The sequence below is a fragment of the Erpetoichthys calabaricus genome, chromosome 4 (assembly GCF_900747795.2).
Source record: "Erpetoichthys calabaricus chromosome 4, fErpCal1.3, whole genome shotgun sequence".
NCBI lineage: Eukaryota > Metazoa > Chordata > Cladistia > Polypteriformes > Polypteridae > Erpetoichthys > Erpetoichthys calabaricus.
This window is the reverse complement of record NC_041397.2, coordinates 336,347,843-336,375,521: the sequence shown is the minus strand read 5'-3', so window position 1 is coordinate 336,375,521 and position 27,679 is coordinate 336,347,843. Positions and strand designations below refer to the sequence as shown.

At 42.0% G+C, this 27,679-nt stretch overlaps 2 protein-coding genes and 1 long non-coding RNA gene across 10 annotated transcripts in view; 1 reads left to right on the top strand and 2 right to left on the bottom strand.

Annotated features, from left to right (window-relative positions):
* Window positions 1-27,679, bottom strand: part of LOC114641399 (butyrophilin subfamily 1 member A1-like) — a 228,293-nt gene that overhangs the window by 96,382 nt on the left and 104,232 nt on the right. The window lies entirely within an intron of this gene.
* The window catches only part of LOC127527484 (uncharacterized), a 183,252-nt gene that overhangs the window by 67,428 nt on the left and 88,145 nt on the right, over window positions 1-27,679 (top strand). The gene's annotated exons all lie outside the window — the stretch shown is intronic.
* LOC114641400 (butyrophilin subfamily 1 member A1-like) overlaps window positions 1-27,679 on the bottom strand; it is a 142,805-nt gene that overhangs the window by 68,781 nt on the left and 46,345 nt on the right. Inside the window, exons 1-7 of one of the 2 annotated variants that reach the window (XM_051926439.1) lie at window positions 20,958-21,100; window positions 18,636-18,707; window positions 17,874-18,206; window positions 2,559-2,840; window positions 1,530-1,634; window positions 1,395-1,421; window positions 218-256 (exon numbers count right to left, since the gene is read on the bottom strand). In XM_051926439.1, the coding sequence (XP_051782399.1) occupies window positions 218-256; window positions 1,395-1,421; window positions 1,530-1,634; window positions 2,559-2,840; window positions 17,874-18,206; window positions 18,636-18,705 (856 nt within the window). In that variant the 5' untranslated portion in view covers window positions 18,706-18,707; window positions 20,958-21,100. Of the gene's footprint in view, window positions 1-217; window positions 257-1,394; window positions 1,422-1,529; window positions 1,635-2,558; window positions 2,841-17,873; window positions 18,207-18,635; window positions 18,708-20,957; window positions 21,101-27,679 lie in introns of those variants that run through there. The other variant, XM_051926441.1, reaches the window with a different exon arrangement.

Here is a 27,679-nt window from a genome sequence, read left to right as displayed (position 1 = left end):
AAAAGTCAATAAATATCCACAATAATATTAGGGGGAGGATCCCAAGACTCCATGCTCTTCCTGACCAACACCCTCTAGGTTGGAGATGTCATTTCTAAGACCAGAACCTTTCATGGTGTAATCCTTGATTTGTCTTTCTTTATAGACTCACTCCATTCACAGCTTTCAAAGTTTTTAATTTAAATTTTAATTCAACAGGATGAAATCTTTTTCTTACCAATTTCCTTGTGCAGAAACCAAATAGGAAGGAATCTGACTGGAGTGAAAGAGAAGAAGAAAGTAAACATTTGAGAGAAAACGTGAGACTGATGACAGCAATCTCTCCATGTGTGTCTCGTCCCGCCATCAGACACAGGCCATGGTGTGAAATTACAGCTAATTATTTCTTCTTCTCAGTTGGTCAAGTGATGTTCTCACAAGTGAAGACTTTTCTGTTGACAGACTACATACATTTGCGTACTGTGCATGAAGACCACACCATAGTCATACAACTGAAAATGGTGGCACAGTAGTTAGCACATCTGCCTGGCCAAGCCATTGTATGTTGAGTTTGGATGTTCCTTTTGTGTCTGCATCTTGTATTCTGTGTGCTTTTACTCCACTTTCATTTCAAAGACAAGACTGCCAAATCAACACTAAATAAGATAGAAGGTGACTGTGTGTGTGTGTGTGTGTGTGTGTGTGAGGCCAATCATGGACTGGCACCCCACACAGCCTGCTCTCTACTATTGTAAAACCAGACTCAGAAAACAGATGGATTGATGAATGAAGATCTGTTTTTGATTTCATAATCTTATGGACTCCTCTGCTACAGTGCATAGGTTGATCTGACTTCCTTGATGGCTCAAGCAGATTTATTCTGTCAGCCTTGTAACTACAATCCTGAGTAGCTTAACTGCTAGGCATTCAAACCCCCCTGTGATACCACCCCACCATTACAGCACACAGATGAGAGGTGGCTCCGGTAGAAGCTAAGCTAATGGGACCAGTCCTAGAGCCAAACTCTCTCATGTTGAGAGTCCTGTGTGAAATTACAACTACACCACCCTGAACGGTGGCTTTGCGTTGATGGTGAAGTTTAATGGAGGACAACACCTTCTGCTTATGTGGCACACAGAGCACACATGGCAAGCAGTGCTGTCAGCCCACAGAACTGAAACTCCAGGTTAGGTCCTGGTAAAGATGTCTCCTGTGGGTGGTCTTCCCCTGTTCAAATGTGTCTCCCATGTGCACCTATTTAGGACCTATTTTAGCAATATTTAGTCATTGCTGTGAACAGTAAACTGGGTGGTCTAAACCCCAACACTGTGACAGGTCTCATCATTCAGTACCCACACGATAACTGAAATCAGACATCTGTGTTAGAGAAGAAAAAGGTTAAGAATTTCACTCACCTATTGAGTCATATCTGGTGTTTGTTTCTGAGAAAAGACAAAAAAGGAAAATAACATAAACATGACTTGTATTCTGAATGACTTTACTGAGCAGTCAGTCTGTTCTGATGTTGGTGTGAGATCTTCTGACCTCACCTCTCATTCTTCTCCATTGAATGACCAGAAGGGGAGTCGCCACTAAGCAAAGAACCAACAAGACGCAGAAAGCCACCAACCAGCCAGAGACCCCTGGGGAGAAACCTGCAAAATGAGGGGAAGACGTGTGAGTCTGTGAGACAGGAATGAACGTGAGGCACAGATTTAGGGGTCTACTCCTAGATTGAGTCCCCAGTATATTTTTATTTTAGTCTGATATCAGATGACTTTGATTTTAAGTCGCACTTCTTGCCCATTGTAGCAGACATGAAAATTCAAACTGGCCCTGTGTGTGGCTTTAACTGGGCCTTGTGACCTGTGCTGCTGGGCCAGGCTGCACCCCCCACAATCCAGAACCAGACTAAACAGGTTTCAGAATGTTATATGTTCATGTGTTTAAGAACTAGAAAGTGAAGTGACTCACTCAGGGTAACACAGAGAGTCAGGGCTCAGGACTGAGACTTACAGCCAGGCAGCCATAACCAGTGTGGGGTCAACTCCAGTCTATGAGCGCCACTCTTTACTGGTGTGAGACACACCTTTATATTGTAACTGATCTTCTGACCGCTCCTGATATGCCAAGCCACATCTCAGGGGTATGCACCTTTTATTTGCTATACTTGTTTTAAAATGATAGATTTCATATACAGTAAGTAACACATTTCAATTAGTGTGTCATTTCAACAGTAAAGAAAAATGACATCCTGGTTGTTTATTGTTTGCTCTTCACCTGGAACATTTGAAATTATCACAAGCAAAATGTGCTTTGCTACGAATGTATTCCTTTTTTTGAAAGTATTTTCCCAATTCAGTGGTTCAACTTTTGCATGATATTCTCTCAATGGCAGCCTAAACTTTAGAGGCTGATTACCAAATATGCATTTCAGTGCAACATTCAGTATAAAAGTGGTGCATTAATGACTGGGCTGGAAAACAGTGAAGGCATTTTTTATCCCATAATAATCTCAATATTTTAAAATGTTTGAGCAAATGGCAGTGATGATAACTTCACACCATCTGATCCCTCACTGTAGATGTTGAGTTCAGATGGCCAGTCTGGCTTTGGTGCTTTACTTCTCATCAGACAGCTGAAAACGTTGTACTCCTCCTTCACCGGGAGGACGCTGCTCACTCTCAGAAGACCCTCGGAGTCCCGCTCTGATTTTATTGTGGACTGTGACGTCACGTCTGCCCTATTCATGTCCCTCCAGGAGACTTCTGGTTGGGGGTTCCACTTCTCAGCGCTGCACTCCAGTCGGGTCTTCTGACCTTCAGTGGAGCTCATGGTAATGGAGGGCTGAGCACCTAAAACTAATGAAACACAAAAGAGTGGAAGATCAGTGAAGAGAAGAAGAAACACTTTAACCAGAGGTGTAACTTGAATTGATGGGCCTTAATGTGAAAAAATAAATTAGACCCCATCATGTGAAATTAAATTAAATCCACAAATAGAATGTACACCATTAATAAGATATGACTAATGATTAATGATTATGATTGATGATATGATTAATGAGATATAAACCTCATACAAGGTTAACATTCATAGTTAAGAAGTTATGGGTACGACCACACCATTAACCTGTCATTATGATGCTGAGCAGGCAGGCATGTTCAGTGTTCTCCCCAGCAGTGTGGGATGAAGGACTAACTGGGCTTACTGGAGCTGAAAGTATTATTTAGTCATTAAGTAATGAAAACCTCTTAATACTCAAAGTGATCACCATGCTTAGTATTTGATATTTTAATTCTTGTCTTCTTCTTAAAAGCCCAAGTGTCTGTAGCCTTTTCATGATCAAATCTCATAGACATTCCAAAGAAGTCAGCACCAGATTATTTAGTGTCTTTTGACTCATTTGACTCCCCAGGTAGGAATGTATTCTTTTTTTGTCCCATTCAGCTGTGCTAACAGGTATGACCAGTCCTACAGAGCCTAATTCTACTAAATTTAGAAAAGACTCCTTCAGCTCAGAGGTTGCTACTAATTTTAGCAACTTTTGACGTATGTTTTTGTTCAAATGTCCTTTAATCATTTTTGATGCAAACACCCATTCTTCTTTAAAGTTATAGTTTAAGACTGCAGCACTACCATTTTTAGAATAATAATTAGAATGTCAACAACCTCTCTCTTATCATTACTTTCAGCATTGAGAAGTCTTCAAAAGGAGAAACTGATTGGCATATCAGCAAATCCGGCATCATTTGAACTCTCCTAGGCTGTCTCATAGTTGGGGTGGTGGCCACTATTTTTAAAAGTTTGTTCTTGTGTCAGAGGGGTCCTTTTAGCACTTTTGAAAGTGTGTAATTGTTCTCCTTTGTTGTATGCTGTAGTTTATAGGCCCTTGGTGATTAATGATATGTTCATTTCTGAATTCTCTGATCTTTTGGCTAATATTACGCTTTGCAATGATAAAGTACTTATTTTAATATCCATGTTTGTTGTCAATCTAGACCATTGGTTAAAGGCTTTTTATTACTATTGGACTGGTTTGATTTTATTTAGCATAGATAGATAGATAGATAGATAGATAGATAGATAGATAGATAGATAGATAGATAGATAGATAGATAGATAGATAGATAGATAGATAGATAGATAGATAGATAGATAGATAGATAGATAGATAATCCCAAGGGGAAATTCACAATTAATTAATGCTATAACTCATTCTCTTGCTCACACTCTTGATGTCGTTCTTACACAAGGTATCACAGTTAATAACACTGAGATATGCGATGTTTGTATTTCTGATCGTTTTTCTCTCATGATGGATGTAAATATTATTGTTAATGACATTATGACAATCTGTGTCCCATGCTATTCTCATATTTGAAATTCTTCCATTATTTCTGATTTCAAAAGTATGTTTACCATTTTGGATTCACAAGGCCAGTGTGAAAGTGTTGACAAATCTGTTTTACTTTTTAATTCATCTTGTAAAATGGTTTTAGAATCAATTGCCCCCTCAAAATCCTCTACCAAAAGGGAAGACCTCCCCCATGTTTTAATGACACCACACCAATAGTATTGCAGAACAACAATGGAAGAAAGGCAGACTGACTGTACATGTGCAGGTTTTTAGGATTCCTGTGTCACCCGCTACACTTGGGTCCCAATCCAGGTGTTAGGTCGTGTGGAGGGTGCAGTGATGTGCTATCAGCGTATGCTCCCAACCTCTCTCCCTCTGTCTAACTTTCAGGAGGCAGTTAAATATGACTACTTCTCTGATTTGGTATTAATTAATGCAGCTATTCACCCCTGTTCTGGGACAGGTTTAAATAGCACTCCATATTCATGTAAGCAGTTTCTTTCATTTTTTGTCAGCAAAATCAATACTATCTGCACTGGCATCATCACCATGATATTGTTTTGGACTCCTCTGATATTGTCACACTTTCACAGTTATAAAGTATTATTGACAAATGCAGACCTACTGTACTTTTTGCCCAGCTGATGTTGTTCCACCACAACTTTTATTGGAGCCATTTGATGTCCTTGGTCCAGTATTGTTGATATTATAAATCATTCTATTAATGAGGGGGTTGTGCCCTCATTTTTTTAAACATAAGGTGGTGCAAATCTGTCTTAAAAAGGCTGAGGTAGAGCATGGAGTGTTAGCCAACTGTCATCTGATTTCTCAATTGTCATTTTTAGTTAAAATATCAGAAAGAATTATTTTATGAACAAATGGAAGATCAGTCAGTCAGTCATTCCCCAACCCTCTATATCCTAACTACAGGACCACCGGGGTCTGCTGGAGCCAATCCCAGCCAACACAGGGCGCAAGGCAGGAACAAACCCCAGGCAGGGTGCCAGCCCACCGCAGGGCACACACACACCCACACCCCAAACACACACTAAGGACAATTTAGAATCACCAATGCACCTAACCTGCATGTCTTTAGACTGTGGGAGGAAACCCAAGCAGACACGGGGAGAACATGCAAACTCCACGCAGGGAGGACCTGGGAAGCAAACCCAAATGGGCTTCCTTACTGCGAGGCAGCAGCACTACCCACTGTGCCACCTTGCTACCCTATTGGAAGATCATCTTAAGTTTAATAATTTATCTGAGATCTACCAATCTGGTTCAATCTATCAATCATGAGATCTGAGTGTTGCGGCTTGAGCATCTGGTGGGACTTTAAGGGTCTGCTCTTAACTGGTTCAGGTCATATCTTACTGATAGACATTATTAGTGATTCTCATTTCCTTTTTTTCGTCTACTACTCCTGTTAAATGTGGTGTTCCTCAGGGATCCATTTTGGGTCATATTTTATTTTCTATATATCTTCATCCTATAGGAGCTATTTTTTGCAGAAGTTTAATGTTATTTTCCATTGTTATCCTGATGACACACAGGTTTGTATTCCTGTGTGCAATTCTTCAATGAATCAGTTGCATAACTGTCTTACAGAACTAAGACCATGGATTGCTGACAATTTTCTTGAGGTTAATCATAATAAAATGGAATTGCTGTTAGTTGGTCCTGCAGCCAAAGTTCAAGTTGAATTTGAACTTCTTGGCACTTTTGCAGACTTCTCTAAACCTCAAGTTTGGAATCTTGGGGTGATGTACCTGTAATTACATCTTGCCTGAAGAAGGGGCCTGAGTTGCGTGGAAAGCTTGCATATTGTAATCTTTTTAGTTAGCCAATAAAAGGTGTCATTTTGCTTGGCTTTTCTCTACAGTATTAATTTTAAAATTTTGCTGCTGGTTTTTAAATCACTCCATGGGTATGCTCCTACCTATATATCTGAATTGTCTGTTATACACCGGCCATCCAGAGAGCTTAGATCTACTGGTCAGTTGTCTCTTGTTGTCCCTCATACTAAGTATACAATTAAGGGGTATAGGGCTTTTGTAGCCGCTGCGCCACAGGTCTGCCTGCTACTATAAGAGATGCCCCTTCGGTCTCAGCTTTTAAATCCCGACTGAAGACTCACTACTTCAGTTTAGCACACCCTGACTAGAGCTGCTGATTAACTGTACAGACTGCATCTCTGTTGTTAGTCATTAGCACTAAAACGTAAGTAACATGATAGTTAGAATTGGATATTAACCCTCACCTGTTCTGTTTCTCTTCTCAGTACTCAAATGTGACACTTGGTGCCACGGCCCACCTGCCAAGTTGTTTTTCCTGCCTAAGGTAAAGTCATTTTTGATGGAGGATCACAGGAATCATGGGAAAGAGGGGTCCTTTCATCGGATTGGCTGGCCCAGCACTGTTTCAGCCGTGGAATGGCCAAATGGGGGAGGCAGCTTGATGGATGAGGTCTCCAGGACTCTAAAAATATCCAAAGCTTATTATGTGATATCATCTACTGTTAAATTCTGCTCTGTACTTCTAAAATGTTAATTTTTATACTGTATTGATGATTTGTTCTGTTCTGTGTATTGTATTGCATTGTATTGTATTGACCCCCTTCTTTTGACACCCACTGCACGCCCAACCTACCTGGAAAGGGGTGTCTCTTTGAACTGCCTTTCCGGAGGTTTCTTCCATTTTTTTCCCTACTAGGGTTTTCCTTGTCTTCTTAGAGAGTCGAGGCTGGGGGGCTGTCAAGAGGCAGGGCCTGTTAAAGCCCATTGCGGCACTTCTTGTGTGATTTTGAGCTATACAAAAATAAACTGTATTGTATAAACTGTATTGTATTGTATTTGTGGAATTCTTTACCTCATTACATTAAGGAGTGATCTTTAATTGAACTGTCTAAAATGAGACTGAAGACTCGTTTTTATTCTTTATCTTTTTGTGATCTTCAATGATACTGGTAATCCTGCCTTCTTAGTCAGTGGTTTGTTTCACTTTATTGTTGGTTGTATTATGTTTTATATTTTCTATTTTATTGCTAGTGTTATCTTTCACTTTACATGTTCTATGTAAGGCACTTTGGCTACAGCATTGCTGATGTTGTATTAAATATGCTTTATAAATACTGTAAATTGACATTGATATCATGGTGGTTAATCACCATGCTTATGTATCATCATAAATTGTAATCTTGAATATATGAACATTAGCATGTGAACAATCAATATGAAGGTCTGACTGCTCATCTGCACGATGTTGACGGAGATTTTGAAAATGTGTGCCGGGTTGTCCTACAATTCCACGATTGATACTTTTGTGGCTTGTAAGATTGCCTTTATTTTTATCAAGGTAACATTTCTTCCATGTTCTATTGAAGTTAGACAATAAAGTCAGAACATCTGAAATCATCATTAGGGGAGCAACAAAAGTGTCCTGCATGTGTTAATACTTCAATTTAAACCTCAGCTACAATACTGTTTTGTTTGTACCTTCTCTTTTAAATGCATTCTCTTAGAGACTGTACTGTAGCATAAAGAGATAACCACCTTGTGTCACTAGCTATTTTAACTTTAATCTGAGAAATGTTCGATATATTTTAAATCAAAGTTAAACAAGCCAACCTGATGAATAAAGAAAAAAATAACAGAATCATACAATGTCAATAAATAAGGCACTTTAGCAGCTTCTTGGGCACTAGCAGGAGTCCCTCAGTGGTTTACACATTGAGCGTTGTCCATCAGTCCGTCTGTTCTGTCTTGCAGCAGTTCTGCATCTCCCCTCCCAGACCCAAGGCCAAGAAGATTACAAGTTTTTAAACGAGGACTGTCAAGGGTCTCAAGGATTGTATTAATAATGTCACCTTTGCCATCAGTCATATTGCAGCTTGTTACAAATCTAATCCTAGTTGACTAACATATTTATTGTATAAATTCGGCTGTTTTAAAACCACCATGTCTCTAGTTTAATCACACAGAACAATAAAATAGTTGGAAAAATCGGAATTTACAATTTTAATATTATAGACCTAATTTCTGATGATAATTTCTTACATTATTCTTTCTGAGGTACAATGTACATTTTTACCAATGTTTAGATATTTTAAGTTTAACAAAGTAAATCCTTGCAATGCTCATGTAATTTTTCAAATATGTTTTATAAGAGATTCCACGTGAGGAATCGTCATCCTGGACAGAATAGAATTTGGATGTTTACTCGGCAGAGATGCACATAACATGGATGGATCAGGAAAGATATTCTATGCGGAGCAGTTTCTTCACCAAAACATTAGAGGACAATCTCCCTGACTTTGGTTTCCCATGTGGACACCCACAGGGCATGCTGGATATTGTAATCCCATGGAGCAGCCCTGTCAGGGTCCATGGGAACTTCCAAGGGGAGCTGACGTAAGCCCTACATTTCAGGACTTTTGATTGACCCGGAAGTACTTCCTTTGGGCTGTGCCCTGGCACCAGAAGCACTCCAAAGTCCAAGATAAAGGAGGAAGCTCAGCCCCCAGCCAGGGAGAGTCGGAGTCGGGAGAGAAGAAGGACAACAATCGCCTGGGAGGAGTCGGAGAAATGTTTATTTGTACGTTAGCAGTGTCATATTGGAGTCTTGGCCAGACTCCACGACCAGGCTGTTTTTAACGAGTTTGCACGCAGTTTGTGTGAGGAACTTGCAGATTTGGGTACGAGTACCAATCCTAAGGTGATGTGGGAGACTTTCCGTGACAAGACCCTGAAGCTTGCTAAGGGTTGTGTTGGTGTTACCGGTGTTCCCAGAACATCTCTCAGGGCACCCTGGATATCATTGAGAGGAGTCGCAGTGCATGGCTCAATGGCAACTTTGGTCTGTACTGGAAAATTAGGACAGCTGCAAGGGCTCTGAGGACAGATAAAGAGGTGTTTGTTAGAGGAATCTGTGAGCAAGTGACACACCATATGTGGTGTAGTGACCCACGTCCTGCTTACAGAGAAATCAAAGCATTACGCACATCTGAATCTGTTCCTCGGATAGTCGCAGTCAGGGCAGCTGATGGAACGGTCCTTATGGATGACACTGCAATTGTGACCCGCTGGGCTGGCTACTTTGACCAGTTGTTCAAAGCTGATCCTCCGGCTAGGATGTTGGATATCTCTGTGTTCATGGATCTTGAGGCTGATCCTCCAATTAGCTATTAACCCCCAGTCTCACTGAGATTGCACAGGTGGTGAACCAGCTGAGGAGAGGAAAGGCTGCAGGGATCTCTGGTATCTGGGGTGAACTTCTCCAGGCTGGTGGTAAGGCTGTCCTTGTGGCATTGCAAGCAATCATTGCTTCCATTTGGGAGACTGGCATCATCCCAACTGACGGGAAAATGTTGTCCCTATCAGGAAAGGCAATGGTGATTGCCTTGATTACAGCAACTACAGGGGGATAACACTGCTCCCGGTGCCGGGTAAGGTCCTTGCTAGGGTCATTCTCAATAGGATCCGTGATCTCTTATTCACCTACCAGTGACCGAAGCAGTCTGGTTTTTTCACCTAAGAAGTCTACCATCGACCGCATCCTGGCACTGAGGGTTTTCATAGAGTGCAAACGCGAATATCGGCAGAGTTTCTTTGCAGCCTTTGTCGAATTTCGCAAAGCGTTCGACTCAGTTGATCGAGTTGTCCTGTGGAACATCCTGAGGGTTCTGTTGGTAAGTGATAAACGGTGTTTAGATTAATGTTTTCTTTTGAAAGAGACTGTGCAGAAGATGATGCATGAGATGGATCAGTCTACACAGTGTCTGTCGGAAATTAACATTTCCATCACAAATTTGGTAACTCTATCTATCTATCTATCTATCTATCTATCTATCTATCTATCTATCTATCTATCTATCTATCTATCTATCTATCTATCTATCTATCTATCTATCTATCTATCTATCTATCTATCTATCTATCTATCTATCTATCTATCTATATGCAAGGTAAGCCAAAAAGAAGTACCACATTTCAAACATTTATTATACAAAAACACTACAAGATAAAATAAATTTCATTACGACACAAGAAAGGATATACAAAATACATTGTTTTCACTGTGTTTTAAAAATGACGTCTTCAAGGTGTTGGGCATCATTAGCGATGCACTCTTTGAGACAATTTCTGAATGCTCACATGACTCATTTGGCCATTTCAAGGGGAATAGTGCCGATTTTGTGGCAAATAGTGTCCTTGAGAGTTTCAAGGTTTTGAGGTTAGTGTGTGTATACCTTTGACTTGAGATAGCACCACAAGAAGAAATAGCATGGACTGAGATCAGGCAAACATGAAGGCCATCCAATATTGCCATGATGTCATGGCAGTGGGTCTGGGCTGAGGATGGCGGGGGGGCCGTGTCACACACATGCGATTAGGAGGAAACTGAATGTACCAAGTGGAGGTAATTGCCCGCCAGGTCAGGGGGTGGCAGGGTGCACAAAACCTACTGTTATATCTGCTGGACAAATATGGGAAACCCTATCTGATCTAACACCAACAACGTCACTTCGGTCCCAGTGCCAAGGCTGATGTCACTTCTGGTTCCGGAACCAAGAAAAATGCCACTTCCAGTTCTGGCCTCAGATGACATCACTTCCGGTTTTGGCTTTTAAAACCGCCACCATTTCACAACTCAAATCAGTTCAGTTTGGAACTCAAAGAGAGCACATCATTGCTTATTTCAATAACCTTTTGCAGCCAAGGACAATATACAGGTGGCTGCCCCAAACCTTTTCAGTATGTTCAGACTGATTCTTTTACAATATACATATTTATATATATATATATATATATATATATATATATATATATATATATATATATATATATATATATATATAGAGAGAGAGAGAGAGAGAGAGAGAGAGAGAGAGAGAGAGAGAGAGAGAGACAGAAAGAGAGAGAGAGATAGATAAAGGTTGTGTCCATCTGTCATGAGGTTACTCTCGAACCACTGTGGCTACAACTTTTATCCTGGTTTTAATCAAAGGTTTATGATGTGATACACTCAGGTGAAACAATACATTTGGGTAACAGACACCTCCTTGAAGTTTTTGGGATTCATGTCTTTCTTATGGCAAACTGCTTGAGAAGGTGCCCTATCAGAAAGTAAAACAGCAGCAGAAACATCTGCTGAGCATGAAGTGCATTGCTGAGGCTGCTCATAGGAAGAAGAAGTAAAAAAAAGAACAGCATTACCATCTGCTGAGCATCACATACATTATAAATAATGAACTTGTAAACCCTGTGCTCCTGTCCTACCAACAAAATCATTGTCATGATCAGAAAAAAACAGTGCAACAAACCTTGATGGACCAAAAATGATCTTCAGTGATGACATCCCCTGAGCGTCAAGCCAAACACAGAAGACACGGAACAATGAGAAGTAACCCTGAACACTGAGAGCTGTTGAGCAGCTGGCTCGTTTTAAGGTTCATCAACAAGCCACGCACACTCCACGATGCATGAATGATGACAAATGAGAAGATCATCAAATACCCTCAATTTCTGCCCACATGTAAATGTTGTTTTTACATCCTTGCCTCAATGTTTAGTTAAAGAGCACCACTTAGGACAGTTAGATCAGCGATGTGCTCTCTGTTGGTCGGTGTTTTTTCATACTGAAAATAAAAGAATATGAGGCCAAAATGGAAATGTTCAGCTTTCCTTATATGGACAACCTTTATTTGAGGACTGGAGGTTTCCTTGTCTTTTTTTAAAATAATTCAACAGTGTCATTTTTGTAGGTGACCTTATCCTTATTCTGACTTCTGTTTTTTGAATATAAACAAATCAATGATTTAGACTAAATTAATTTTAAGATGTTTAACTTTAAAAACTATAAAATACCCAGCAGTTCACAGATCACATTAGCAGTCATTTTCTGCAATTACTTTGAAAGGAAATTATCAGCATTTTCTTCTTTTCCTCACTCTCAGGAGCCACGTACTACGTTATGGAAAAAGTTGAGGAATTTTTCACAGACATCAGTAGAGGAGGTAGTTGGGCCAGATGTAGGTTGAAGTAGTTTATTAACTACAGAAAACAAAACCCTCAGGTTATCATGGTCACTTTCTATTATTCTGCCATGATTTGTGTTCTTGGCTGCAGTTAGTGCTTCTCTGTAAGTTCTTTGGTGGTCAGAGAAAGCCTGGATGTCCACGGTGAGGCCAGTCTGACGTGACATTCTCTCAAGGCGTCGGCCAGCTGCTTTCATAGATCACAATTCTGAGTTACACCAAGGAGCTGAATGTTTAAAGGAAACCTCCTTATGTTTTAAAGGAGCTGTTTTATCTAATGCTGAATGAAGGGCTGAGCTGACAGAATAGAAGAAGACAGAAAAAGATCAGAAATGGATCCAGAAAGGATAGAGGGACAGATATTTTTAAGATTTTGGAAAGAAATGGACTTTTACAGGTAATAGGAGGGAGAGGTCATGAAACACTGAAAAGTACTGCTTTATGGTCAGAGAGTCCCAAATCACTTATCTGTTGCAGACAGTTAAGCCAGATGTGCAGATCAGGTCTAATACTGTATATGACCACCAGAGTGGATAGGAAAACCAACATGTTGTGTCAAGTCAAAACCATTCAGCAAGGACAGGAATTCATTCCTCAGTTTACATGTAGGGGTGTCAAAATAGGTGTTGAAATTGCCAAAAACAATGAGTCTCAGGGAGAGGGAACTTAAGTGAGTTAAAAGATCAGTCAATAAGTAAGACAGCAGCAGATTTTGTTATTAGTTTAAAATCCACACACTTGACAGACAATGGACAGTCAATTGGGATTCTTTTAAAGTTTAACTCCGATCTAACAATTACTGAAATCCCTTGTGATGGACGACCGACTACAGACTCCGGTCGCCACCCCCAGGCCGCTAGGAGGAGCCCTCCGGACAGCATGATGGTGCCCCGAGTTCCAGCAGTGCCTCATGGACTTTGTAGTTTATATACACAGCCCTGCTGGATAGCTTGGGGGTCACCGGGAGTCGCTGTAGGGGGACTAGTGGGCTTTTGTGTGCCCTATAACCCGGGAGTGCGTCATCATCACGTGACCGGAAGAAACGGCGTACTCCCGGGGTGAAGAGGACTGTTTACCCTGACCCGGAAGGAAATGGACTTGTGGGTTTGGCCAGGAACCACTTCCGGGTCACGGGATATAAAAGGACTGTGGGAAGCCCAGTACACTGAGCTGAGCTGGGAGGTAGGGTGGCAAAGTGTCTGGGCGAGGAGGATTGGTTATTGAGAGAATTGTAGTGTTTATGAGTGGGGTGTGGAGAGTGCTTTGTGCACGGTATTTTTATAAAATAAAGAATATTTATACTTTCACCTGGTCATCAGAATGGTACCTGAGGGTTCAAGAGGTGGACAAAGCCTCTATCTGTCACACCCTCCACCTTGTCTTGAGCTACGAGCCCCTCAGAAGTAAATGTATCCAGATGGTGTCGGCCCCATCAGAGACGTAAAGTCATTCATTTTTTGCCAGGTTTCTGTTATGCATATCACATCAAGGTTGGCATCTAAGCATCACCAATGCTTTGCCATTAATAGATCTTGGGTTAAACAATGCAATTTTAGCTGATGAGAGTTTGTTGTGCACAGATCCATAGCCAGAGATTATTTAGGCATATTGAAAACTTGGCACACTGACTCTCTTATTTCTAAAGCCATGAGTAGGATGGCGTATTCCTGAGCAAGTACTGCCGGAAAACTTTTCATTCTCAGCATCTGCGGTGATGATGACCTGACCCGTGATGTAAATATTTCAGGCTTTGACCAATGCCAGTGTCTTTCAGGACATTCGAGTCTGACCACTTGCTCTGAAACGTGAATTTCTCCTTGGGATTAATAAAGTATCTATCTATCTATCTGAACAAACAGTCTAATTTGAAGGAGTTTGTCACGAGAATATTTCAGCATAGTATAGAGCAACACATATCAGATAGTAGCAAAGACGTTGAGCAGCACAGCGGAGAAGGTGAGACGAGCTGGGTGAGATGGCACAAATGAGCAAAGATAGCAATGCAGCAAAAATCCAGAAGCATAGTAGGTGATATAACAAGATGCACTTGAAAGATAGCTACCAGAATTCGCAGAGTCCAACATACAACCATATGCATATAGTGCTGGGTATTACAGGCGTGATCATCTCAAGGCCGCAAGCCAGGTGGCTGCAAACATCAGATCACTTCTCAGTCATTCCTAGAGGAAGCACGTATAGAAGCAATCAACAGCAATCCAACATATGCATTATAATCAAAGAGACAGAACATCCCCAGCTCCGAGATCTCTAAGGTGCAAAGAAAAAATGTTTGGAGATCAAGCATCGGGCAGGAGGAGGCAATCAAAAGAAAGTCTAACACACTGAACCACAGAAAAATGCAGTTGTCCCTGAGGCTGCAAACCCAGTCAAGGCAAAGTCTATAAAAATAAATCCAAAATCAATAATATTTGAGTCGACTGCATCCATGAACTGCACATACAATAAAAGAAGATGAAAGAAGTGCAAAAAGTTAATGTGAATTTTAATGAAAAATAATGTTAATAGGGAGGAGTGGCAGCAACATACATGTGCCAGCGTCCCCTCACTTGGGCTCCCTTAAGCCCTCCCGTTACCAGTTAGAGACTACCTAGGGTTTGGCTTTGTGCTCTTCACCCCACTGTGACCACAGATAAGAAGGCATGATGGTCTGCTCTGGTGTATTTTTCGCTCTGCCCCAGACAAGGCACTCTCTCTTTATAATGTAATCATGGAGTCTAGCGGCATACAGAATATGTATTTAGTATGGTGCATGCTAAGACACGGGGAAGAACATTCTGGGAAGTCCGCCCAGCCAAACCAAAATGCAGTGGTAGCGTAGCAGCAAGGTGCTTTGTGAATTCAGACAGGTGGTTCAGCCAGCAAAAAGGCCCAAAGGAGAACACAGATGTTAATAATAAGGCCTTAAAAAACAACTTCATACTAATTCTTCTGAACTTACTTCTCATTTACTTTTGTTATAGCAACGTATGGAGCATTTAAGGCTTCTTAGTCAGAGGTATGTAATGCAATACTTAAGTCATGCAGTTATGGCAGAAAAATAAGCGTCATCCTGTCAGCCACAGGAAGCCTCAAATAACTGGCTGAGGACATGAGCCATGAATGACTTCAGAGCGTGGCTGATGTATGACAGTGTAGTCGACAGCACAGTGTACACGTGACTGGGTAGGGAAGTGAGTTGGGACAAATCCTTTTTTTATCATAGACCTGTGCCTCTTTTTTAAAATGAGTAAGACCTGCTAGTGTTTTTATAGTAGAGGAAGATGTGATGTTCTGCAGGCTTTGACAAATTCATTTGTTTAACAATACAGTTGGTCTTGTGGTGCATCACTCTTAGGACAGAAATGGCCGTGTAGACAGGCAGACTCAGCAGGTAAAAAAATTGTCATTTTCCTGGCATCCTTTTCAGCTTAGTATGTACTCACTGCATGTGGAAACTGTTCTGTGACAATCACAGTGAGACCCCGTCGTGTAGGCTCATGTAAGGAGCACTAAAAATAAGTCACATTCATCAGTTTGTAATTTGGAGTGTCTATCATAGCTGATGTTACACAGTTAAGGTCTTCATTATGTGGTGTGGAGACTGGCTCGGACACAGACAGGCAGACACGCTCATGTCACCCAACACACGTTTATTTACAATACCTATTAGTTACAAATGTCCATAAGTGCCACAAACCCCAATCTTCCCCAAAGTCCAGGCCAACCACTCTGCCTCTTCAGACCGCCTCCTTCTCTCTTTCTTGCACCTTGTCCTCTTCCACCCGACTCCAGCCTCGAATGAAGGGAGGTGGCCCCTTTTATCTCTACCCAGATGTGTTCAAGGTGTGCACCGGCAATCCCGTGGACATGCCCCAGTGTTGCGGAAATGCCGGCTGTCCTCCCAGAAGCACTGTGGGTGTTCCCTCTCTTCTTCCCCCCAGCACTTCCTGGTGTGGCGGAAGTACTGGGGTCCAGGGTCCTTCAGGCATGGGGACGCACCCTGGCGGTGACCACAGGCCCCTACAGGGTTGGGCTTCCAAGCCCTGTACCCGTGGCCCCCAATACAACCAGGACAGACGCCCCCTCGTGGTCTGAAGGAGGAATGAGCCCTCCTCCTGTCTTCCTGTGCGTCCCGGCCGGGCATGAGCCCCGTCCGGGTGCCATAGTGGCCACTACAAGCAAGTAAGTGACACTTTCTTCACTTTGCATGTCTTTCCACTGTGTACGTTTGTCGTCAATCAAGAACTGTTTTTTTCCTGCCTTCATGGATAGGATCATCTCACACTGGCACCATGATGCCATACACACTGAGACTCTGTTATTTCTGATTATTGAATTCTGCAACTCTTCCCATCAAAATCACAGACTTATGTACTGGAATGTACCCTTTATTATGAGTTGTTGACTTCTTAAATCTTCCCCTAAAAACTGGGCCTCAAAACTCCAAAGAGTTGAAGTAAGAAACAAATGTCAAAAGTATGTCATAGAAATATCTGAATGACACTACAATACACACTGACAGAGGTTTGTTTTTTTTGTTTAAATAATCTGTAAACTTAGACAGAGGTGGATGTGTGGTGCTGCTATTTAAAGCAACCTGCTAATGATGTCATAATGTGCAACTTCCAGAATAAGCCCCCTTGGAACCCAATGTCACATCCAGGAAATAAAATCTCAAGATGGCGATGTCAAGGGAAAAGAGACAAAAAAAGATAGTAAAAATATAAAACAAGTAAATCATAACAGAACCCAGCTGCTTGGGTACAGTCTAGTGCCATCTTAAATAGCTTGTGTGTGCAATGATGTGATGAGCCCTGTGGTTCAAAAGGTAATACAATATACTCAAAGCAACAATAATTATAATAATATTTTAAAATGCATAAATAATACTGAAAATATGCTTTTAAACTCATGTAGGGCGGCACGGTGGCGCAGTGGGTAGCGCTGCTGCCTCGCAGTTGGGAGACCTGGGGACCTGGGCTCACTTCCTGGGTTCTCCCTGCGTGGAGTTTGCATGTTCTCCCCGTGTCTGCGTGGGTTTCCTTCGGGCGCTCCGGTTTCCTCCCACAGTCCAAAGACATGCAGGTTAGGTGAACTGGTGATTCTAAATTGGCCCTAGTGTGTGTGCTTGGTGTGTGGGTGTGTTTGTGTGTGTCCTGCGGTGGGTTGGCACCCTGCCTGGGATTGGTTCCTGCCTTGTGCCCTGTGTTGGCTGGGATTGGCTCCAGCAGACCCCCCGTGACCCTGTGTTCGGATTCAGCGGGTTGGAAAATGGATGGATGGATGAAACTCATGTAAAAGAGTTTGAGTCTTTATACTGATGTGGGCATAGAAGTGCTTCTGTAATGGCATACAAATCCTACTGACCACAGTCACTCCAAAGCAAAAGAAATTGTTTCTGAAGCCCAACACAAGACATATTGCATAAAAGAGCATGGAGTGCTAGAGGAGCCATGAAATACATTAAAATATAAATGAATATCCAGACTTGACCCTTACCTTCAACATTCAGTGTAATCTTCACGTCTTCCTCCAACGGTCCAGAGGCCACAAGACACGTGTAGACGCCTTCATCAGACACACGGACACTCTGTACAATAAGAGATACGTTGCCGCTCTTCAGCTTCTCTTGAAAAAGAGCTCTTCTTGAGTCGATGAGATTTATAATTTTGTAATCCGCATATAAAAGCAATGGTGTATAGATATTAGTTGTGAACCACCTGACCTCAAAGCCCTCAGCATCCAATGCCGGTGACAGGGAGGCGGGCAGGATGACATCTTCACCAACGTAAGAAACAATGGAATGAGAAGGACCAACAACAGTGAACCTCTCTGAAAATGAAATGAATAGAGTTAAAGTCAAGGTGAGCTGTTTTAAAATAAAGAAAGTCAAGTGAAAAAACAGAAGAACATCATGCATGTGTGAATTAACAGGTTGACAATTCACTCTGCAAGTTCAACTTGGACAACATTTAATAATTCAGCAGAATTCTCTCTTTACTCTTCTTTTTTAAAATGACCAAGAATGGGTTTACTGTAAAAAGTCCTGCTGTGTCATCAGAGCTGGTCAACACAACGTATACATTATGAAGTTAAGGTGTGCTCGAAGTCTAATAATACTGACAACCCACTGTGGACAACAAAAGGCAACGTCTATCCACCCTGCCTAGAGCTCCAAATGGGCTTTGACCAGCACTGTGTGTCATTCAAATGGAAAAAACCACAGAGCATAAAATTAGAAAAAGAAAACAAACTGCTCACCTGCCCAGGAGAAGTCTACATGATGTAAAAACCATAAAATAAAGAGACTTAGTCCTGTGTGAACGATCATAACTGAAAAAGAAAGAACAGCTCAATGAAGCTTGTCAAATGGAGGACACTGTGATATTCTTGAAATGTAAATCAACTCACAATTGAACTGACACCAGCATGGAGAAGGACGCCCACCACTGTGACATGGACACACAGCATTATCTGCATTATGTTGCACACATTAATGCGCACTTATGGACTTATTTTGAGTCATGCTACTGCCTTTCCACATTGGTGTTTCTTGATTCACTCCCAGTTCTTTACACACTCTTAATTTCACTAACTGGTCTTGTAGCCAAGTTCTCCGTATGTATATATGTTCTCTTACTGTAGATCAGTAACATATGGGCACTCAGATTAGTCCACCACAAGGATGACATGATCATCAAACCAGCAGATAAGGCTAATGCACGTGTGGACTGGTAGACTAACCTTTACCTTACACTTCAGTCTCCAAATGGCTTGTGAAGAAGGCTGCATGTCCGCTCCTCACACCTTACTAATACACTTGTGACCAGCATGTAGCTGCGTCCTCCTTTTCTCTTTTAATTAACAATAATGCATTACCTCAATTTACTGATGAAATATCTCCACTTTGTACAGTTCAATTCTGGACGGGGTACCAGCCTTTCACAGAGCACACATGAGCATGAAGTCTCATTCACTTACGCAGGGCCAATGTCAAATCAAAAACCAAAGTATTCAAAAATAAAACTCTTCAGACAAAAAGAGACCATGCAAACTCCATGCAGACCATGCCAGGGCTGGGATTCAAACTAAGAGTCTGGATTTGTGAGACCACCACTGTGCCACCAGGCTGCTGACATTACATTTTAAAAGTTGTAAAAACCTAACAGTCCTGGATGCTTTTTGCATTTCTGTAGGTCAATGTCATGAACAGCATATTTTAGCTTTCCTTCAAAGGTTGATGGTAGCACATGGTGAGGGTCCAGAGGAATGCTTTATATTTTTTACTAGTGTAGTAAAGTGATATGTAAATGTATGCAATATTGTTGTAATTACACATTATACAGTAATTCTTTAAGGTGGCTCGATTTTGTTATGCTGAAGGAGTCACGTTGAAGTTATAGTCCAGCATCAAAAAGCTACAAAAAACAATCTGTAAGATCTCAGGGACACAAAGGGACACATGGAGAGTGCTGGAGTGAGAGGCAGGCGTAGAACTGGAGGTGTGTTGTGTTGATTCTTTAACTTAACCTGAATACATACAAGTGTTTGTTCCACATCCACCTTAGTGTCTGCTTCATGTGAGGACAAAACAATCTGCTTGTACCTTCAGACTACTTCACTTCTGCTTACACGCCATTCCCTATCCTGACAGTCCCACCATGTTCAGATATTTCTTAACAAACACCAAGATCAGGCCTGTCTAGGCACACCCTCATGAAACTGGCAGAACTGGTTCTCTCATTTCTTTCTTATTTCAGTTAAATCCCAAAAGTTACCAAGATGAAATGTGTCATAGTCACTGAGACCACTTTGTTGCTGGGTTTGTATCACATTTCTGTACGTTTTACCAGGCTGTGTACCTGACTGATATGTGTAATTGCTGTCACCCAGTCCCAATGACCCCAGAAATTCATTGCTCATTTTGTTAATTTCTCTGTCAGTGCTCCTGATGATGTATCTCAGAGTTGGCTTCCTATCTCATCTGTCACCACTGACACCCCCTATGTGGGACTGACAGTCCTCCTTACTTCAGCCCCCAATTCAGTCTCTTAATATTCACCCCAACAGGCACACCAGACACAGCAGATCTGCTCCATCTTTGTTTCTTTCACCTTAACACTTGACTTTATTGAAGAATCAGCCACACGTGGTACACTGAGGGGTTCACTCACTTCTCTGTATGTTACCACAGTCCTTAATATGAAAGTTACAGTGCAATCATATCAGATAGTGACGGCTTTGATAAATGTTTAGAGGTGGGAGTGCTCTGTTGCATTTGTTTTTGCAGTAAAGAGCTCGCCCATACATCGAGGTTGACGTCAGAGGCCCCCAATGCTTAAAAGTATTTTCATTCTGCACAGACTCTTCGTAGTGCTGCTGGCAGGACTTTATCCATTTTAAACCTGAGAAATGTGCTCTCAGAACTGTACGAAGGCTTCCTGCACTTAATCCATCTTTAACTGGCTAAGCTGAACAGCCACAGCCCACCTAAAATTCACTAAATAAGGGTCCAAAGTTTCACTCCTACTGTGTAAGCAATGCAGTGAAGAGCCAAGGCGCTCCTGGCAGAGGCAGACTTACCTGCTCTCACTTTGTTTGGCCTCAGTGCTCTCCAGGGGATTTGTCTTTGATCAACAAGCTGGACGGCTCTCTGTACAATCAGTCAGTGCACCTCAGTTCAAGTTATCAGTCTGTGCAAGAAGATGGCTGAGCACAATTAAACAAACTCTTCAATGTTCGTCACTTTAGTTCGTCTCACCCTTATTGTATTTCACTAATTTCTCTGTCACTTTAACAAGGCATTCAGCCAACAGGACCTCACCTGAGTCTTAAAGTGAAAGAACACAGGAAACTCCAAACACACTGTCTGCGTGATGTCTGGAAACACACACATTTAGTTGTTCCTTCTTCAACTAAGAAAATGAAACTTGTTTTATAAAGGTACACATTCTTTCATTTCAATCCAAGTATTTATACATTTCCCTATCTAACATGAGAAGACACAAACTGTGGTGACATACAATCGCATTCTCATCAGGTACGATGATGGATGATCTTTACCTAGAAAAGATGTAGAACACATTTGTTCATGTGAGATAAAAGCCAAGAAAAATTAAATGCAAAACATCAATCACAACTGATCCGCCATCTAGGGTATGGTCTCTGAACATATCCATTGGGCCCACCTATACAGCAGTTTAGAAGCGTGAACATCACCCGAATGACCCCAAGACGACAACCCCTCCAGTGCACAGTTACCCAGACAATGGGGATCTAAAATAGACTGAAATTCAAATTCCTCTGAATGATCGACAGAGATAGCGGGAAGAAGTTTGCTTATCTATTAAGGATGATACCTGACAGGTTTTAATCTGGAGACATGGAAGGTTAACTGAATCTTAAAATGAGCTGCCAATGCTGGACTCTCACGTCTCCAGGTACCGTAGGGATCAAAGTACCGAGATGCCAGTTTTTGGGAAGGAGCCTATAGTCACATATCTCAGATGGCCACTCACACCACTAGCCAAATTTAAACACAGGGGATGTCCTCCTTTTGTGAACCACTAACTGCTTGGCAGAGCCTCTTAATGTCCCACCAGTTGCCACCTAGAACAGAGATTGCCACCTAGAACAAAGAGAAATGGAAGAAAAATCTAATAGAGGAGAATGAAATCTGTGTAGACATTCCAAGATTGACCACTTGAGGATATTTCTAGTGATCTCAGCTAAGATCAAATAATCACTCCTATCATTTTGACTTGAATTGACTGTGCAATAGAGAAAATTCTCAAAGTCACAATGAGTTCTTTCTGTCAGCCTCTGGTCTCTCTGGGTGACAACCCAAAGTTAGAATAACTGTACAACTTAAAAGTGCACAAAAGAACCACCAGAAATGGCATACAAATTACAGTCCTTGGTTTGAAATAACTGAGCTGGAAAGCCATGCAAACAAACTGCATGCTTGAGAAAATATTTAGCTAATTCTTTTGCAGTAGAAAGTTTCTTGAAGGAAGTAAATAATGCAGTGCAATCGTTAAATGGCGGTAGATCTGTAATTAAATCTGTGTCAACAGCTTTCTAAGGGGCAAGAGCGACAGAGAATTAGTAGTAACAGCCCAACAGGCAGACTTTGGAAGGATTTTGCTTTGTAACAAATTTTGTTTGCTGAAATGTAATTTCTAACTTCTTTCTGTTTTTCCCAAATAAAATATATTTTGAGTTTATCTATAATATACCCAAATATATAGCTAATATGAGTTCAATCTAATACTTTACCCTGTAAGTGTAGGGGAATGTAATAAACCAACTTCAAATTTAAGTAAACTTAAATAACTTAAAGCAAGTAGGTATGGAGGATTGACCTTCACAAATCTCATCCTAAAGTTGAAATGGAGTTAATATTGCTCCCAGAAATCTAGCAGGTAGAATGATAAGTTCTGGTTCAAAAACGCTGGACAAGGCATCCACTTAAGAAATTATAATGTTAAACCTACTAAGAAATAGCGCCCGCCTGGCAAGCTGAGTACTTGGCCATTTGGCTGATTTTAAGTACGTTAAATTCTTATGGTCCGTGTAAATTAGAAACGGGTATTTTGCTCCTTCCAGCCAGTGCCTCCATCCTTGCCCACTATATGGTTTAAAATTCACAAATCTCCACATTATAATTTTGTTCTGCAGAGGATAATTTCTTTGAAAACAATGCACATGAGTGGAGCAGATCACATTCTGAGTAGTTTTATGACAGTACAGACCCCAAACCAATGATCGATGCTGTACTGACTTCAACGAGAGGCCAGAAATCTTTATGAGTAAAGACAGGGAGAAAAAAATTGTCAGAACCGGCGATCGAAGGGAGAAACAACAAAGCCAGAAACAATAACCAACAGTCAAATTCTCAGTTCAGAGCCAAAGTCAATCCAAAAAAAAATTCTCAAAATAAAGCTCTTGATCATAAAGAATACATCTAATCTATATATTGTAATATAGTGCTATATAGTGCCCAACCCGGCAGAGTTTTTTATTTTCTCTTCAGCCGTGGGGCACGTCTTCCCCGTGTCCCACAGGCCCAACACAGTCCCAAAGCACTTCAAATAAAACAGACAACCTTCCCAATCCTTCCTCTGGCACCACCACCACTCCTCCCAGGCAACCTCGTCCTCTTCCTCCCAATTCTGGCTCCTGAATGGTGGATGCTGGCCCTTTTTATAGCCCACCTGGAAGTGCTCCAGGTGCTTGATCACCTGTTGCTAATTGCACTTCTGGGCGGGGCTGTAGAGGTGTCCACAGAGGCTGCGGGATCCATGCAGCACCCACTGGCGGCCACCCCAGGTCCCCACAGGATTGTGGAAAACTCCATCTCCCATGGAGCCCTGTGGGAAACTGAGGCACCAACGTCACCCAGGGAGGCTGCCACCAAGCTTCCTGGGGGAGGTACTGAGGAGCCCATGGCTGCTCCCCCAGAACATATGCAGCAGGGGTGTCCCGGCCGGGCATGGCACCCGGCCACCTGTTACAATATATAAAAGTCAATGTGTGTATATGTACATGTATGTATGTTCCAGCATCATGTCCAAACGGCTGGAGTGATTTTCATGAAAGTTGGTACACATGTTTCTCATTGGTTGACTAAAAATACTGTAGGATGAAATCACCCTAACCCACCCCTTTCTGGGTAGGGCGGGGGGTGATCTTGTGGTCTTGTATGCATGTTATCATTCAGTTGACACTTGGAACGACCACCAGAGGGCGAACTGAAGGTGACTGCCAGCATTCTTTATGTTTGAGTGCCACCGCCGCGGCCCTGTTGCTTTTGAAATTAAATAGAGTTGACCAGTTCCGAGCATCAACTGGATGATAACATACATACAAGACCCCAAGACAAGCACATTAGTGAGTCTTCAATGTTTTTTAATTTATTTTTATTTTTACTTTTTTTTTAATTATATTTTTTCTCAAACAATTAAAAAAAAAAACTCTTTTATTTTCCTCCCGGCAATGCTGGGTATTTCAGCTAGTCTCAGATAAATGCAAGACTGCACATGTCACCTTTTGAGTGGTCTCACAGATTACATCATAGTTGTCCAAATGATGGATTCTGATGACAACGAGAGATGTGCTAACCTTGACACAGCTGAGCATGGAAGAAAACAACACCATCCATCCATCCATCCTCTTCTGCTTATCCGAGGTCGAGTCGCGGGGGCAGCAGCTTGAGCAGAGATGCCCAGACTTCCCTCTCCCCTGCCACTTCTTCTAGCTCTTCCGGGAGAATCCCAAGGCGTTCCCAGGCCAGCCGGGAGACATAGTCCCTCCAGCGTGTCCTGGGTCTTCCCCGGGGCCTCCTCCCAGTTGGACGTGCCCAGAACACCTCACCAGGGAGGCGTCCAGGAGGCATCCTGATCAGATGCCCAAGCCACCTCATCTGACTCGTCTCGATGCGGAGGAGCAGCGGCTCTACTCTGAGCCCCTCCCGGATGACTGAGCTTCTCACCGTATCTTTAAGGGAGAGCCCAGACACCCTGCGGAGGAAACTCATTTCAGCCGCTTGTATTCGCGATCTCGTTCTTTCGGTCACTACCCATAGCTCATGACCATAGGTGAGGGTAGGAACATAGATCGACTGGTAAATTGAGAGCTTTGCCTTACGGCTCAGCTCCTTTTTCACCACGACAGACCACTGCAGAGCCCACATCACTGCAGACGCCGCACCGATCCTCCTGTCGATCTCACGCTCCATTCTTCCCTCACTCGTGAACAAGACCCCGAGATATTTGAACTCCTCCACTTGGGGCAGGATCTCGCTCCCAACCCTGAGAGGGCACTCCACCCTTTTCCGGCTGAGGACCATGGTCTCAGATTTGGAGGTGCTGATTCCCATCCCAGCCGCTTCACACTCAGCTGTGAACCGATCCAGAGAGAGCTGAAGATCACGGCCTGATGAAGCAAACAGGACAACATCATCTGCAAAAAGCAGTGACCCAATCCTGAGTCCACCAAACCAGACCCCCTCAACACCCTGGCTGCGCCTAGAAATTCTGTCCATAAAAGTTATGAACAGAATCGGTGACAAAGGGCAGCCCTGGCGGAGTCCAACTCTCACTGGAAACGGGTTTGACTTACTGCCGGCAATGCGGACCAAGCTCTGACACCGGTTGTACAGCGACCATACTCCCGGAGCACCCCCCACAGGATTCCCCGAGGGACACAGTCGAACGCCTTTTCCAAGTCCACAAAACACATGTAGACTGGTTGGGTGAACTCCCATGCACCCTCCAGGACCCTGCTAAGGGTGTAGAGCTGGTCCACTGTTCCACGACCAGGACGAAAACCACTCTGTTCCTCCTGAATCCAAGGTTCGACTATCCGACGGACCCTCCTCTCCAGAACCCCCGAATAGACTTTTCCAGGGAGGCTGAGGAGTGTGATCCCTCTGTAGTTGTTGTATCGCTGTATTTTTCAATCAAAAAATTAATGATATTAGAAATAACATAGTATATCTCCCCAACACTAAGGATCCTCCTAAACCCCACTACCCCATAATAAACAAATTAAAGTCTTTCACTAGGATAGATTTACCTGATTTACATAAAATAATTTCTCAAATGAAACCCTCCACCTGTGCCCTTGACCCAATACCAACAAATTTTTTCAAAGAAGTATCGGGCGTGCTTATTGATAATGTTCTTGACATAGTAAATTCGTCATTAGATACGGGGGTCTTCCCAGACTGTCTTAAGACTGCGGTAGTTAAACCCCTACTTAAGAAAAATAATCTCGACCCCTCTGCTCTTGAAAATTATAGAGCCATGTCTAACCTGCCTTTCTTAAGTAAAATTCTAGAGAAGGCAGTCATTATGTAGTTAAATGAGCACCTCAATAAACATGCTATTCTTGATAAATTTCAGTCAGGTTTTAGAACAAATCACAGCACAGAAACTGCACTCGTTAAAGTAGTAAATGACTTGCGGGTAAATGCAGACAGAGGCCGTTTATCTGTTCTCATCCTCTTAGATCTGAGTGCCGCATTTGACACCATTGATCATAATATTCTTAAGAATCGCCTTAGTCAATGGGTGGGCCTCTCTGGCAGTGTCTTAAATTGGTTTGAATCCTACCTGGCAGGGAGAAAATTCTTTGCTAGTTGTGGTAATTATAACTCAAAGACAAATGATATTCTATATGGTGTTCCACAAGGCTCTATCCTGGGTCCACTGCTCTTCTCAATCTACATGCTTCCATTAGGTCAGATTATCTCAGGGCACAACGTGAGCTACCACAGCTATGCTGATGACACACAGCTGTATTTATCAATAGCACCTGATGACCCCAAATCTCTTGATTCGCTAACACAATGTCTAACTTGTATCTCAGAATGGATGAATAGTAACTTTCTCAAATTAAATAAAGAAAAAAACGAAATCTTAGTGATTGGCAATAATGGATACAATGAGGCTATTAAAAATAAACCGGATACATTAGGATTAAAAGTCAAATCGGAGGTAAAAAGCTTAGGGGTAACTGTTGATTGTAATCTGAATTTTAAATCGCATATTAATCAGATCACTAGGACAGCATTTTTTCACCTAAGAAACATAGCAAAAGTTAGACCTCTTATATCATCGAAAGATGCAGAGAAATTAGTTCATGCGTTTGTTTTCAGTCGGCTAGATTACTGTAACGCACTCCTCTCAGGTCTACCCAAAAAAGACATCAATCGTTTGCAACTAGTGCAGAATGCAGCTGCTAGAATCCTTACCAGGAAAAGAAAATCCGAACACATTTTGATGTCACTACACTGGTTACCTGTGTCATTCAGAATTGACTTTAAAATTCTGCTTATGGTTTATAAAGCTTTAAATAATCTCGCCCCGGCTTATATATCGGAATGTCTGACACCTTATATTCCAAATCGTAACCTCAGATCCTCAACTGAGTGTCTCCTTAGAATTCCAAGAGCAAAACTTAAAAGAAGTGGTGAGGCGGCCTTCTGCTGTTATGCACCTAAAATCTGGAATAGCCTGCCAGTAGGAATTCGCCAGGCTAATACAGTGGAGCACTTTAAAAAACTGCTGAAAACACATTATTTTAACATGGCCTTCTCATAATTTCACTGTAATTTAATCCTGATACTCTGTATATCCAATTCATTATAATAACTATTCATTCAAAATCTGTACTAACCCCTACTCTCTCTTCTGTTTCCTTTTCCAGTGTCCTGTTGGTGGTGGCGTGCGCCACCACCATCTACCCAAAGCACCATGATGTTCCAACAATGATGGATGGATTAAAAGCCAGAAGTCTGT